This window comes from Molothrus ater, chromosome 2 (assembly GCF_012460135.2).
Source record: "Molothrus ater isolate BHLD 08-10-18 breed brown headed cowbird chromosome 2, BPBGC_Mater_1.1, whole genome shotgun sequence".
NCBI classification, from domain to species: Eukaryota; Metazoa; Chordata; class Aves; order Passeriformes; family Icteridae; genus Molothrus; species Molothrus ater.
This window is the reverse complement of record NC_050479.2, coordinates 62876675-62893713: the sequence shown is the minus strand read 5'-3', so window position 1 is coordinate 62893713 and position 17039 is coordinate 62876675. Positions and strand designations below refer to the sequence as shown.

The window sequence follows — 17039 nt, the reverse complement described above, 5'->3', positions numbered from 1 at the left end:
GAAGGAAGCAGTGTTAGGGCAGTCACTGAACTCTGGAACTTTCTGAGGCATCTGGTCACGGCTCGTGGTTAGACACATCAACCTCTAAAAATAAAAACTGTAATACTTCAATCAGATCATTCTCATTTCATGATTTGCTGTTTGAAGCCCCTAGGAATTCAGCTTCATGATGCTAAGCGGAAGTGGATGAGAAACAGAGCTCACACTGCACAGTAAATGGGTAGCAACAGCTAACTAAGGTTTCAGCTAATACTTCACAGGGGCTAGTCCCCTCTCGAGGCATCCTCCCTGATCAATCTGCCTATTTGCAACAGTCCAAATGTATTATGGACTGGAAAATATTTTATATTTCCCAGCATTGCTTCTGACAGCTCAGAATCCTGTTTGCTGATACAGCAAGTTAAAAGTCCATAACATTTAAGACTGATGGATATGTTTATTTTTTTTACCCTAAATACAGTATAAAAGGAAGCACCAAAGGAAGAACAGTGTTTTCTAGTTATTAGAAATAGCATTTACTTAAAAAAAATTCAAATGTTAAGAAATCCAATACCATTTCTAAAGAAGCCTTTTTTACCATGAAAAAGTAGCCTATATACCCAGTTTTGTGTAAATATGGCCACCACTGTATATCAAAACAGTGTGACAATACAAACTTGAGCTGGAAGAGAAATTAAAAGTTATATCTCAATTAGATCAGATTGGAATGACTTAGTCAGTAATGGACCAAGGACTTGGTGGAAGAAATCTCTACAACTCCAATCCTTTCCCATGTATTTTATCCTCTACTTCAAAAAGAGAGGGAGAAAAAACAAGCCACTCTTTTTTGCTATAGAATGTAAACTACAGTCTGAGTCTGTTTCTAGAGAATGTCATTCTGCCTGCTCTATAAAGTTAATAATTCTGTAACATACAGAGGGCTCATAGACTTTACCCACTTACGGCCAAGTCTCAATCTCTAGGAAATAGAATATGACAGACTACTTTATTGGGAAGGGACCTGTGATGATAATCTAGTCCAACTGCCTGACTCATTGAGGGCTGACCAAGTTAAGGGCATTGTCCAAATGCCTCTTAAAATACTGGTAGGTTTGGGACTTTGGCTACAACTCTAGAAAGCCTGTTCCAGCATTTGACCACTGTCTCAGTTAAGAAATGCTTCCTAGGGAAAAAACAAGTTTCAGCTAGCAGAGGGTGCACCTCAGATAACTTATTTGCCAAGAGTGCAATTCTCACGTATTTTAAGAGTGGATTTGAAGAAACATAGGTAAGTGCTTGGGGTGACTTTGTAGGTCTTGGATTCTGCCATTCAGGTCATGGCTTACTCGGCATTAAGAGTCCCATATCACAGGGGAAGGCAGAGATGGGGACATGCCTGGACACTATTCAGGCATAACTATATCCTTCCAAACCCTATTGATGGATGAGCACAGCAGACCCAACAACCAGACCCATTTGCAGCAGACTGCACAGAAAAAATGAAGCTACTTCAATGCTTATAGCTCAAGGCAATTTGCACCTTCTCACCTCATAAAAAGAGGGAGAGAGAACAAAAAAGTACAGATCTTTAGTCACCTTTGTACACCACGAAAGGCATCATCTTCTGGACATGCTTATTTCTCCCCATTGACTGTATTAGCAACCTACAGTGACTAACTGACTCCAAATTCAATTTTCATGTGTCATCCAATTCTCCCAAATGTCAGTTTCTGAACAGTTTAATTCAACAGGGGCTGAATGCCTCAAGTATCTTGGGAGGAATCCCCTGTATCAGAGACCAAAATTAATCTAGAATTCATATCATGCACATGAAAACAGACATTTTAGAGAGAAAGGACAATTACTGAAAAGTTTTATGAGGATGCTTCATTCCACGAATGTTCATACCAAATAGAAACAGAAAAGGCTATGAACTACACAGCCTTCACTCTTGTTTCTACATGTATTTTCAAACAGAAAATATTAAAATAAACATATCTGAATGGTAGTATAAATTGTGCAATAAATCTGTTGCTGCTTTCTTCACAACAAAAGCAGCATAGTATTCATACATTACTACACATCAAAGAATTTTGAATCCTCACTTTCTGCTGAGGATTCTGGCTTCTTCTAGGAAATTTAAAGCAAGTTTTCAATGCACCTGCAATCAAGGATACAGTTTAAATAAATTGGAAAAAAATCTGATCTCTAAGGCACAAAAAAAATTTTACACTTAACTAAGAAAAACTTCACCCTTCCTAACTAAAAAACATGATTAAGTCAGATAGAGAAGGTCTCTACTAACCCTGAGTCATCAAAACTCACATATTTTTAGCTTTTCTTTGTGATATTTTTTTTTTTAAATCATAGCCAACAAGCAGTTAAAAAACTTCCATGGAAAAGATTTTTCTGCATAAGGAATGTCTCATATACGTTTGATTATGTATTTTGCAGTGATGGTTGCTACACAAAAGTACTAATCAATCCTGAGGAAAAATACAGCTTGATAATGAGGTCCATAAGCTGGCACTGAAGCACTGCATGCCTGAGAGTTCCAATGGTTCCACTGAACACACTTCTGCTGCGCTTCAGTGCTATGAAGTCACTGAACAATGGAAGAAAAATTGTCAACCAAAACAAACTTCAATGAACCTCCAAAATGAGAAATTAGACATATCTGCTAATTCAATAGAGCCAAAAGGGAAGTACAAAAGAAAAAAAAAAACAACAAAAGGCAAAAACGACAGAAGCAGCCATGCCCATACTCTGTTCTGTGAAATCAAAGCAGAGATAAAAGGAAGGAAAAGAGCACAATATGGAAAGTGAGAACAGTTATAATGCTATATTTTGTTAAACAACTTTTAACACGTTTTTTTTTTTTTTTCTTATTGAGAAAAAAGATCATGAAACATATTGCAGTTCTAGGCTTGATTTTCAGCAGCAAGACGAAACCAAAGCAAGCTGGAACTTGATAATGTACCATATGGTTCTCAGAAGCAGAAGTGCCAGAACAAAAACCTAGCAACTCATTTAGCAATCTAGTCTAGATTTATATTTCCCAATACCATCTTCACCATTATATTTTGCTGTAATGCCACATATGTAAACAATCTGAAAGCCAAAAAAGGGGATTACTTAATTTGTTTTATAGCCATCTATTACTCTGCTGACTGAAGGCATCCTCCTATGACAACAGGTGAATAGTAACAACTTTAATAACAGAGGTTTAAATATTTCAAGAAGAAATTGGTTTTAGGAACACTAACCTGTAGATTTGATGTTAAATACCTACTTTAACCCACACACAATATACACACACACAACACATATAGACACACAGAGTGGGATTTTTGGAAAACTCACCAAAACATCTAAATTTCTCAATAAAATTTGGAGGATAAGCATCCAACCTCCCAAGCTAAAAGTGTTACTTTACCCCTATACCTTGCCAAGAAATAAAGTCAACTAAAGGTCAAACACTGTGTCCCATTCCCCAGAGAAAAGGAAATGGTTAACAAGCACTTTGAGAGTGCTATCTATATTTTCTGGTAATAAAGGACACATAGGTCATACAGGAATGTCTCACTTTGCAACTGTTAGCTTTAGTGGGAAGGTACTCTGAGGGTCCAGAACTCCTTGGCTGCTGCACACTTGTGTCAGCAATTTACTGATTTGTTTTGGAATAGCACTGGGTGCTGTAGCAACTTTCCAAAACAATTTAACATAAGTGTGTTAAAGTAGTTTGAACTCTTGCCTCTTATTTTCCTCTCCTTCCACCAAATCAGGACTCACATAATCAAGCACATCCTTCCTGTCTAGCCTCAGCAAAAATCACTAAAGCATCACTGCACTAGTTACTCTTATGTGAAAAACCCTTAAGCATTTCTGCCTCATACCATGTCTTCCCAGTTTCACTTGGTTTCTATCAGAGATCCTATAGATCTGCTCCATTCTCCATCTACAACCTTACTCACCATCAAGACATAAGAAGTACCTTATCCCCTCATGCTGAACACAGTGATAGGAAGGAGTAAAATCAAGCAGTACTTCTGTGCTTAACAGAGGAGGAAGAGCCAGCAGGCTTGGTCTCTGCCTTTTCTTTTCACTGGTTTTATCCTATGAAACTAACAGTAGTCCCTTGTTCTGTGGGACAGGGAACCAGGCAATCTCCCACAACAGCACTGAGTGACATACAAACATCCACACAGTTTAAGTTTCCCATGTTTTCTGACTGAACACTCACACAACCCTCTAACTTCGTGGATTGTTTTGTTTTAAAACATGGTGGAAAGTTACAGCTTTAACCTGATCAGACACTTCCGCTGTTTGAAGCATATGACCTTTCATCTTAACATGTTCAAATATTTGTACTGCTATTTCACATTTACACTGCTAGCAGAACTTCAAGTATTTGAAATAGATTATCTTGAAGATATGAACTGTTCCAGAAAAGTACGGAATGGTCTGTATCCGTCTGGTAACTCAGTTATGCAGTATAAACAACCTAAGTCACCATAATTACAAGAGTTATTTCTGGTAAAATGTAAGAAGGGGTAAATTGATTTTAAAAATCCTCAGATGCTTTACAGCTGAATAAAAACTTTCAAGATTAGTATACAGTTAGCTAGTCTAACATAGAAAATACCAACATAGAAGCAAAATAGTTAAATAAGGAATCTCCTACTGGTTTTCAGAAGCAAAATACCTAAATAACCAATTTTCTACTGGTTTTCAATACCTTTTCAGTCAGGACTGACTAAAACGAATTAGTTCAGTTAGAGACCAACTTACACGCTATGAACACAGAAGAAAATATCTGTTTCTTTACATGGACAATGCAGCTTTGAATTTTGATTGCAGGAGTACAAATTTTGTGAGCTCTACAGGTTAAGTTATATTTTATGCAATCCAACACCAATGCTGTTACAAAATACACTGGAGAAGTACTTTTCATACATCAAGGAAGTAACCACTACAAAATGTGTGTACGGTAGCTAAGTAAAAAGACTTACAGAAAAATTAGTAACTCCATCATAAAGGCAAAAGTCCTCTTCCTTCTTATAGTTTCAAAGTTCAAGGGAAAACAAGGGAATACAATGAACTAATATTCAAGTTTAACATTTAAAAAAAGACTCAACAGTACAGTGTTTTGTACTTGAATACATCATACATTCAAATGCAGTATCTACCCCTTTCATAAGTACTATATAAAACAAGCATACATGATTTTAAGACTCTTTTAAATAAATAAGCAGCTGCCTGACCTTTCTGTGGCCTAAGTCTTAACTGGGCAACCTTGACACACAACACAGTCCCTGCCATTCTGGATTTCCCATATTTCAGATATACAAAGTATTTTCTACCTGCAATAAGGGTTTCCACAGAAGTTTCCTGCCACTGAACAAACACACATTGTGGTGTATAACTGCCAGTTATCACGAAATGGGGAAAGAAAAGAAAATTACTTTCTTTATTGATGACCAATGCCCAGTGAAAATTCTCTTTTTAAAAATACACGCGATTATTACCAGTCCCACTTTAGAAAGTAGTCGTAATGAGCTGCCTTTTGTTTTAAATGAAACAGGACGGACAACAACAGCATATATGTTGTTTTTTCCATTAGAAGATTAACACAAACTCCCACAGATTCATTTATTTGAAGAAATACTTTGCTTTTTTTCCAGTTTTAATCTTCCTTGGCAGGAGAAAGAGACAACATTTTAAAGAAAATGTATATCCAAAAGAACATTTAAACTCACATAAGACTCAAAATCTTGCATGATTACAGCATAAGCTTGACAGAACAGCCTAAGAGTCCTATCTTTACAGAGGGCAGAACAAGTAACTCAGTATCAACTATGTTTGAAAGGTCATGGTGAACAGGGGAAGTTCCCAAGGATTAGAAAAAAGCAAACACCAGTGCAATCTTCCAAAAAGGGCAAGGAGGAGGACCCAGGGAGCTAAAAACTGGTCAAGATCACCTTTAGCTCTGGGAAGATGAGTGGACAAGGCTTTCTAGAAGCCATTTCCAAATGTGTTAAAGACAAAAAAGTGATTTGGGGTAGTCACTATGGATTCACAAAGGGTAAATCATGCCAGACAAAGCTGGATGGCCTTCCAGAGTGAAATTACTAGGTTGATGAATGAGGGGAGAGCATAGCTAATGTTTACCATGACTTCAGCAAGGCTTTTGACACTTTTGAATACCACAGAAACTGATGAAGCACAGACAGAGCATAGGCACCAAGGCAGACTGAAAACTGGACCAAATGCCAGTCTTGAAATGCTGTAATCAGCAGTGCAAAGTCTAGCAGGCAGCCATCCACTGGTCACCTACTGCAGTGGCTGACACTGGGCCAGACAAGTACTACAATCTTCTTTAAAGATCTGGATGATTGGACAAAGTACATCATGAACAAGTGACACAAATCTGAGTGAAGCACCTGATGCACTAGATGGTTGAACTGCTGTTGAGAAATACAAACTCAACAGGTGTCCAGGCAGACATCAACATACAAAAGCAAGTCCCACCATTCAAGCTACCCAGCTGTAAGCAAGTGTCAGTCTGGAGATCATAGTTATTAGCATATGTTGTGCCTCAGCTACTATGTTCTACCATAGGGAAAGGTTTATTTGCCTAAATAAGATCATGCAGCAATATAAATACATAACTTCCAAACTAAGACACAATCATGGCTTGACAACTTGGCAGCTGTTTGGTCCCATTCTTCCACGAAGAAGTTCTTCCACAACACAGCTTTTCTGCTTCATACTTCTTACAAATCTTATCTCTGCACCAGTTCTGCCCTCATCTCAATCACTAACACACGTGTACACCTAAAGCTGCACAAATATACTCCAGATGAAGGATTACTATCTTTTACAATGTCATCATGTCAGTGATGTGTTGGAAGGAAAAAAATAAGTACTGAAGTTTCCTTACCTGTTGTGCTCCATCTCCACTAACAATAGGGGAAGTCAGAAGAGGGATTTCACTACTTATAATTGAAGTGGTATCCAGTAACGGTGGATGTTCTGCCATCATTGATGGTACACTAATTCACAAGATCACCTGCAAAGGAAAGTTACTCAGATGGTTAAACTATATCAATATTTCTGAATAATTATCCTTAAACCTTGTCTCACTTTAGAAATAACAACAACAACAACAGAAGATTATGAAATGAGACACCTTAACAAAGTATGTTTCCACAACAAGCAGCAGCCACACAAGCCTGAAGACGAGTTTTTGTCAGCTGGTACAAGCCTTAGTTACATAGAGAGGGTGGTTTACACCCCCTCTAGCGGCTGAACCTCAGAAGAAGATAGATCACTACCCTGGAGCTAACAAACCTGAATCTTTAAACTTTGTATCAAACCAAGGCTTCAGCAAACTGGCACTGCTGACAAAATGCCTACCGAGTTAAAAAGAAAAAAAAAAAAAAAAAAAAAGAAAAACCTCATTTGCTTTAGAAGCTACATGTATAGTGTTCTTGTTTATGTGACTGGTAAAAAACCAAGATATATTAACAGGGACACTTACTTTTTTCTTTTTTAATAATCAACTCACTTTTCCTATTATTATAATAGATAAATACTTTAGGGACAATTCGTTACTAGGAAATGTCCTAGTGAGGCACAAATAAATGAATAATAATAATAAAATATTATTAATTCTGCACAATCTGACATATCAACATTTTAAAATTTATTAGATCCAGAAATAAAGCTGTGTCACTTTGATAACCAGTGGCCCTTTAATCAGCAGCTAAAACTTGGGGAGAAAGGGAAGAGATAATGCCCACACACACAATTGTAATCCTCATAACCATACTACAAAATACCCTCACTTGCATGCATTGAAAAGTTACAAGAAACCTGATAACAAGAAAAAAAGCCAGAGGCAAGAGGCCCATGAAAGCAGTGATACACTTTAACTGAGGAATATCACATAACAAGGTTACAGAAAGCAGGATTCAGCCGAGCATTCCTTTCAATTATATTAACAAGTCACAAGGAACATGTTTTCTGATATTTTACATCTTAGTGCTATATGAAGACTGGATGGAAGAATTAAGATTACCATTTTTCCATGTTGAAAATAAGTACTGCAAGTCTAAGAAGCTGCTTTTGAAATTGCATTTAATTTTGTTTAAAAAAATATCACTAAATTACATTAGTTTACTGTAGTGGTCTTAACTCAATCCCAGCTAGACCTAGTACACTTAGCTTTTGAAATAAAAAAAGAATTAGAGCAACAAGAACTGAGAAACTGATATTTCTTAACAAAACAGAAAGACAGATGGAAAGAATTCACTAGGGGTGAATGGCACATTCAGAATTCCCACAAGTTAATCCCATTTTGCATCTGGAAACAGTGCTTTACATCAAATATAGACATAAGGATTAGGCTAAGAAGAAGCTTGTACAGTTTTTCTAAAGCAGAGTTGCCTCTCTCAGCCAGTACTTACAGTAGCCTGGTAAAAAGAAGTAAATACAATTTTAGAGTTATACAGCCTGACAGCCAGCAGTGTTACGGGCTCTTATAAGTTTTGTCTTGGTATCATCTGGCTACTGAAACTCCCTACGAACTTCCAGTTCAGATATACTGTCTACTCATAAACAGAGACATTTACTAGTTATAGCATTAACTTCAAATGAAAAAATACCTGATGGTAATGGAAAAATGGAAGAAGTGATAATGGAATAAAGCCAGCTTAATGACCTAACTTCAGTACCAAACTCTAGAGATATTTGGTTAACCAGTACAGCTTACTACTCAAAAGCACAGCCTAAAACTTCATCCCACCCAATGGGCTGCTTTCACTTGCTTGCCCCTCTAGGGTAGATGTTGTAGCTCTGCTGTGGGTTGAAAGCTGTAGTACAATGCTCTCAGTACGAGAGGACTCACACATTAACAAAGCACTACAGGCCTCTTGTACAGAATTTTTTCCTACTATCCAGCCTAAACTTCTCCGGGTGCAACCTGAGGACATTTTCTTCTTGTGCTATCACCTGTTACCTGGGAGAAGGGACTGACCCCAACCTGGCTCCACCCTCTTTTAGGCAGTTGTAGAGGGTGATAATGTCTTCCCTGAGCCTCCTTTTCTCCAGACTAAACAGCCCCAACTCTCTCAGCAGACCCTTCCCCAGCTCCTTGCCCTTCTCTGAACATGCTCCAGCACCTCAGAGTCCTTGTAGTGAGGGACCAAGAACTGGACACACGGCTGAGGTGTGCCTCACCAGTGCCAAGTACAGGGGCGCAATCCCTGCCCTGGTCCTGCTGGCCACATTGCTGATCCAGGCCAGGATGCCATTGGCCTTCTTGGCCACCTTTGTACTCTGGCTCAGTTGCCGTTGACCAGTACCGCCGGGTTCTCTTCCACCAGGCAGCTTTCCATTCCCTGCACAGCTGTTAAATGTTTTTATTTGTATGAAATTAGCTTCCCACAGGCATCCAAGTGCTTAGGTCAGTACTCCACCTTCAGCACCCAGTCTTTAGTGCCTTAACTGGGACACAGCTAAATTCCATGCCTGAATTCAAGCATTTGATTTATTCTGGAGACAGAACACACTGCTCACTGATAAACCCTGACAGGAGGTACTATGTAGAATGTTATTCCTGACACCCTCTACAACAATAATAGAAGTGCTACCTGTCAGTCTGTGTAATCAATCTCGGAAAAAAAATGTTTCCTTGACAATACAATATTAGATTTCTCTGCAATGTCACTGAACTAGTCTCAAAGACTAAAGGTTTAAACTTCACACCAATGTGGGTCTATACTACACATTCATCAAAGCCTTTCCCCCCATCAGTAGTCAGGAGGCAGCAATCCATACAAGCCAGTGCATATAATACAGTCACACAGTAAGATGTGGCATGTTCACCCACTGCAGGTGCCTTCTTGTTTTGCTGTGAGGATATTGGAAAGATACCAATTTGAAAAGACAGAATGTGTGGCAGAAGGAGAAGCCTGCTAAAATGGACAAAAGGTTGGCATCAAGACAAACAGAAGTGCTCAATAAACGTATCTTGGAAATAAATTATATCATATTCAATGCAAGGACCTCAAGTGTGTGCAGACAGAGCCTTTAGACCAGCAGATCCCAGTAGCTTGCATTCAAGACCTCTTGAAGACATTTACCTAGACCTTTGAAAAAGACTTGCAAATAACTTGGGTCCTGGGAAAGTCTCAGAGGTCTGGAAGAAAAGTAGAAGTTTGAAGTTTGCATTAAATACTGTGTTGTAAAAGGAACAATCTAGTCCTGTTAGCAAACAATAATTTGAGGCCAACACTGGATGTTATTTGTAAAGAAATAAAATACAATTAAGATTGATTGAAAAAATCTTGTCCAATTAACTTCATACAAACCTTCTGCTGATGGATATTGCTGAAAAAGGTACTAATAAGTGGACTGGAAAAACAACCTTAAAATCTTACTTGGCATTAGAGAGCATTTCTCTTCAATAGAAAAACAGAACAGATGGATTAAAACTGAATGGACAGTCCTTAAACATTAACAGTAAATACAGAGTTGTTGAGCCATGTGAGTTTCCAATAGCAAGGGAAGGTATCAGTTCTCAGCTTCTCATTTGAAACATGTTTTTAACTTGCCTCCCAGAAAAAAATTAAAAAAAGGAAGTCGAAAGGAAGTCTGGAAATGACAAGCAATGACAATGATAAGAGACTGAGTCATTTCAGTCAACTAAAATGGCATGAATAGCTTAAAAAGTTAGGCATAGCAAAAAGTATTAATGTATAAAGGTAAAACTGCTCTTTCTAAAACTAAAAAGAATGAACACAATCCTGTGAAGGGTTGATTCCGACAAGGACAGAATAATAGAAGTGGACAGTCAAACACAAACTTGCCAAAAGGCTTTATCAGTTATATCAACAGGTCTACCTCCCTTAGCAACATGGAGGGGAGGATGTTTTTCCTGCCTCTGGCTACAAATACCTACCATCTCTACTGGAATAACTTCACAAGCTTTGTCTCCAATTTTCTGACTTGAAATTGCTGCTAACTGTTCCAAGTGGGAGCAACAGCTTCTTGAACATATTGTTCCATACTGAAAATACTGAAAGCAAAGTATGTGCATACTGTAATTTCAGCCTTAATCCTCATAAAACTGCCCCAGATGATGTAACTGTCCTCCAATTCCATCTAGTTTCTAGATATACTCAGGACTTAATGAGAGCTCAAGAAAAACAACTTGCATTCGGACAACAGGTAAGGTTCAGCCTGCAGAACCACTACAAACAATTCACTAGCCTATCATCAGATTTCCTGCACTACTGAAAACTTTGATGCAGCAGCCTTCAGAAGGGGTAAAATAACATGTGGGATGAACCAAAGGATTTATTTAAGGCCTACTCACTGCACCATTCTTGTGGACATTAAAAGGGACCAGACAAGGAAGAGGACACATTAGATGAATAGAGAGATAATTCTCAGTTGCTAAGCACAGAAGCAGCTGAGAAGTAATTTGCTACTGGTGGAGCATTAAATGCATGCTTATTTACAAATCTACACTGTTTCATGCACAGCAACAACTGCTGCATGAACAACTATTTCATTTCTTGTCTTGCTACTGCATATACTGAACTAGTAGCAGACATTCAAAGCCAATTCAGGACTGCAAACTCAGTGTACACTGAATCTGCCCCGAGTCTGTTCTACAATTCAAGGAAAGTACAGGGTCTCTTGAGATTACAACCAAATTGTGCAGGTTAATGCTTTGTACTAGACTTATATTTTAAGTGGGCTATTGCCCACGACCCCCACCTGAACTGCTATTTGAAAATATCTTGAAAGAGTTTTCTGAAGCCTATCAAAGCCAAAACAAAGTAAGGGTATATAAACTTACTGGATGTGATTTGTTTAGACTCCAGGACTTATGCCTGAGGAACGTTTAAGGAATGAATTATACTAACAAGGCAAAAGGCTAAATTATGTTAAAGCTCACAAACTGTGTTCCACTCCATAGTTCAGTAAGGAAGTTTGCCATCCTGAACTGTAATGACAATTTAACTCAATCCTTAAATGCCTTCAGATTTGGTCCTTTATTGTTTCTGTGGCAGTACCCTCAAGTTGTAAAGCACAATACAACACTACTTTTTACACTGTCACTTGTTCATTGAGGGTTAAGGAGTGTTGTAAGGCTGAGATCATTGGGCAGTGCATTCAGTGCATTTCCTCTGCACATGCAAAGGATCAGCATTTCTCCAAGAGACTAGCAGCTGACCTCAAGGATAGGCTCTGAAAAAGCACATCAGCATTGTATCAGCTGGATCACCAAGGTAAAACAACATGAGTCAGCAGCACATGTCCTGTAGCAATGAAGGCATATGAGGCTGTATTAGCAGACAAGTACAGCCAATGGGCTGAAGGAGGTGATTATTCCCTGCTATTCAGTGGTAACAAGCGGGAACCTGGAATAGCACGTTCGGTTTTCTCTTCTCAGCCTCCTCCTCCCAGTACAAGAGAGATGCCACAAAGACTGTTCCTGGGCTTGGGCCCATGAAAAGACCGGGAGAAGCTAACAGCACTAGAGTTGCTAGGGGTCACCTGCTAGCTGGATACCACTGCCTGAAGGATGGTGGTTAAGAGCCTTAAATCAAACTCTTCCTGGAGGTGTGCTGCAAAAGCACAAGTGTTTGGACAATGCTCTCAGACACAAGGCGTAACTCCTGAGGAGTCCTGGGCAGTGCCAGGAGTTGGACTCTATGATCATGACAGGTCCCTTCCAACTCAGCATATTCTATGATTCTGTGATGGGCATGCACTGCACCATTGGAAATGCTGTCGGTCCATAAAGATTAAAAGAAATGGTATAGTGACAATGAGAGTGGTGTAGCACTAGCATACCTTGCTCTGAGAGGCTGCAAAATTCTTAATCCTGTAGATCAGTAGTCTCCAAAGAGGGGTAAACACACACTACAAGACAAACTCTTAGTATACAAGAAGAAAATATTTTTTGTAAATTAAAAAAAACACCTTTTAAACACTGGTTCTCATCTCTACCTTATCCCTTTTTTTTCATATGCTTTATAGTATAAATATATCAATAAAGTAGCATATGCATATAATTCAAAAGATTACATATATTGGAGGTGCGTACTTAATATATTCTTTACTTACAGGGTGCATGACCAAAAAATTTGGAGACCAGGGCTGTAGAAAATCAAAACCTGACCATGTAAAGTACTAACAAAGGGCTGCAAAAGGCAATCTCCAAAGACCCTGACAAGTAGAATTCTCCTATGAATTCCAGAATATTAGTCAAACAAAATGCAACACTTAACACCAAAGTTGAATGGTTCACAGTAGGTCAGAACCCAGAGAGAGTACCACAGCTTGACTCCAAGCTCTTAAAAGCTATCAGATTCTCAATTCAAATTTCAAAGCAACTATGACAATGCTAATCAAAACTCAAACTTGGACACCTAAGGCTCAAACTTTGGAAGACATACACGTAACGGTCCATAACAGAACTGCTTTATAATCTGGCCTTTCTCCTAAAAGAGGAAGGCTGCATTAGAGGAAAGTTTCAAATTAAAAAGTTACACTTTCACATGGACATCCTACACAAACAAGCTTTCCAGTTCAGCTGGATATAGGCATTACCATGACAAGTGTAGTTATATCTAGTAACAGTGCTGTGTACAAGAAAAACATATGGACCATTCCTTTCCTAGAGATTCACTGCTGCTGGTTATTGAGTTTGATACGAAATATAATTAACTGATTTATTCACAACTAGAGGACTTATAAGGCCACTCTCCACACTGGTATCACTGATGCCTACTGAAGGAGAAACTTGTATTGCTGTTTTTTCCCACCGTTTTCATGATTTACAGAGTACTGCTTCTTTTCCTACCTATGTATCATCACAATGCTTACAGCAACTTAAGACTCTTTCACATCCTAATTCTGTCAAATATAGTGAACAACAGACACAAACTTTTATTATTCCAGGGAGCTGTTCAGAAGAGATGTGAATTCTACACAACACAAGGACAGAAGTTTAAGCAGGGACAATACAAAAGCACCTAACACAAAAGAGTGCAGTGTAAGAAACTGGCTTAATGAAATCAATACTAAATGTTTCCAAACTGCATGTTGCTCTTACACAAGAAGTAACAAACTCAGGGCTTTTCCACGATTTCTTTGTCAGTAATGCAGTTTCATACATGCTTCAAGCAGTATCGTATTACAGCTGCCAATTCCAGGTTGCTGTAAGGTGTGCTTTCCCAGTGGGTTCAGCACAGCAGAGCAGGTGTGCATTCCTTCTTCAGCTGGGTCTTCACGCAGCTACACTCCCCCAGGAACCACAGGCAGGGCCCATCCTCCAGCCCAGATAATTTCCAGTAAGAAATAAAAGCTTCTCTGAATAGGAGGCAACACTTAGGTTTTGCCAAAGACCAAGGAATGAATTTACAGAACCTAAAAAACCATAAAACATCACCCAATCCTAATGCATTCAGTGCTTTAATTCTGCCTTCTCCAACATGGAGACAGCAGATGCACTTGAAAAACAAACATCTTTCAAGAGGCTGAAGCAAAAAAGCCAATTCCTTCCAATCTGTCAAACTGGCCATCCAGTTCAGAACTTATAAGACAAGAGTGGACAAATAGAAGTGCCCAAGATGTACAAATATGCTAAAATGAGGAAAATTCTAGAATATTCCAATGCAGCTTTAGGGTGAAGAGGAAAGAACAAAGAATATACAACAGATGTTAGTAATATCACTTAATGCACTACTGGAAAAAGCTCAGATAGAGTGATGCAGCTGGTGTAGAAACGTATTAGAATATAATTACCCAGAGATCCATAAGGTTGTAGCTGAGCTATTAAAGTTATGAAGCATGCTGAGAGTTTTGTGTTTGTTTTTAAGAATCAGAACTGAGCAGAAGGATTTTAATTTCTCTCCCTCCCTGTACATTTACCACATTTTCCAGTCAAAGAGTTTCAGATGTGGCAATTACAGTACACCAACTTTTAAAGTTCTGAACTAAATATTTCAATTAATATGCAATTTATTTAAAATATACACTTTGTTCCTGATAAAGTATTTTTCCTGTTTCAAAAATGTTTTCCTGGGACACTTGATAAAATACTTTCCGACGCAACAGAGGAGGGATTTTTTTTGTTAGAAGGGTGTTGTGGGGAACATTTTTCTTTCACTAATTTGTCAACCTCCCTTTAAGTACAGTCAAAGTGAAATGGCTATTCCCTTCAGTGCTGGTCAAAATACTAAAATCGCAGATAGGCAATACAGGAAAATTATAAAAAGAGTATTGTTGCATGAAATGAATCAACAATGTCAAAGTCTGACAGTCACTTAAGAGTGAAGATATGCTAAAGGTTTTAATAAGCACTGGAAGTTCCTATCAAAAAAAAAAAAAGAATATACAACATCTACCATCAATATGGAAATACTTCAAGTGCTGTCACAGATGCTCACTCAACATAATTCTCAAAGACTGAGAAACACGATCCACAACTCTGTTCATACATATGTTCATATGTTACCACCAGAAGATGAACACTGAAAGGTGTAAAATTAATGCAGTACTCTTGTGAAGGAAGCACTGATTGCTGAGCAAATGCAAGTGCACATCAACAGCCAAACAGTTACCAGATCTGACTCATGCTCTACAGTCACCCCCTGATCTACTCAGAGCGAGAATGGCCAAGCCCCACAACAGCAAACCTTAGCATTGTAGGCGTTTGCTATAGTAAATGAATACTTATGTCAGGTTACCTTCATACCTCAGACTAAAAACTGCAATGATTTAGGAGCAGCTTCAAATGCAGTTCATGCATTCATGCCATGGGTATATATACTATAACCTGTATAAGAATGCATAGTAGATAATTGGAAATACCCCAGCTGTTCAAGTTTAATGCATTTGTATTCATAAGCCAGCAGTTTTTGAATCTGAGCCAAAGAGGCTAAGTTTTTAATAGTAGCTGATGTAGGAAACTAAACTTTTGAAGGTGAAGACTACATAGAGGAAAACTAGACAGTTATAAACCAGTCATCCATAAAGCACAATATGTTCATGGATACTGACTAGCTCAGCTTGCCCAGCACAACTGCTGAACTTGACTGTACACAGCAAGACCAGAGCAACCAAAACTACTTCAAAGCACCACATTCTGGTATTAAATGTTGTTGTTATTATTATGTTATTAAAAAAAACATCCACAATCCTTATCTGGATGAAGTACATGTAACTTGAAGCTGTTGCCTATGAAGAATTCAGTACTTCCCACTTATTTGCCCATTCCTCCTATACCTTCAAAGAAGTCTAAGCTTCTAGTAAGGGGTAAGTGCAAAACTAACACAAATTGGAATTATCTGTCAATTTTATTTGGAACTACTTTGATAGTGTGCACTTTACAATCAAAGAGCAAATTGTCAGCAGCCAGGTGCAAACCCATACCTAGTCTTTAGCAGGCACATAAATCCAATGCACTGACACACAGAGGGTAAAATACTGTGACCTCCTTTGTCTTGGAGAACATCTTCCATTTAGATACTCATGGGAATCATCCCCAAAAAGAAATGAGGAGAATGAACTGCATATTGTATTTTTTGCACCACTTGTAAAAAATCAGCAATGCAATTCTACTTTATTTATGCAACACTGATCTAAACTATGTTTTGTTTTACACTCTTGTAACTCTCAAGAATTTCCTTAAACCCTCCTAGTTTTACTTTTAAACCAGCAAAATTAGATTCTTCTAAGCTTCTGCCAGGACTGGATTTCCTTCAGTTTGTTTTCTGAAAATCACATGGCTTCAAAACCAACTTGGCCTTTTCCACTTAACTGTTACTTTTGCCTCTATTTCTGTTTAATAACATGCTTAGTTTTTGAGAAAACAAGAAAATTCAATGCCAAGAATCAAGCTACTTCCTCATTTGTCATTGACTCCCTTTTCTCAGAGGCTGTGAGTAGCAACAAGAAATTTCCAAAATAATTTTTCATATGATACCTTTAAGGCAAACTAAAAACATGGATATATTTTTATTAATAAAATAATA

At 38.2% G+C, this 17039-nt stretch overlaps 1 protein-coding gene across 2 annotated transcripts in view; it reads right to left on the bottom strand.

Moving 5' to 3' along the window:
* Positions 1–17039, bottom strand: part of FNDC3A (fibronectin type III domain containing 3A) — a 111281-nt gene that overhangs the window by 87233 nt on the left and 7009 nt on the right. For both annotated transcript variants that reach the window (XM_036379292.2, XM_036379298.2), the window contains exon 2: positions 6923–7051. In XM_036379292.2, the coding sequence (XP_036235185.1) occupies positions 6923–7024 (102 nt within the window). In that variant the 5' untranslated portion in view covers positions 7025–7051. The remainder of the gene's footprint in view (positions 1–6922; positions 7052–17039) is intronic.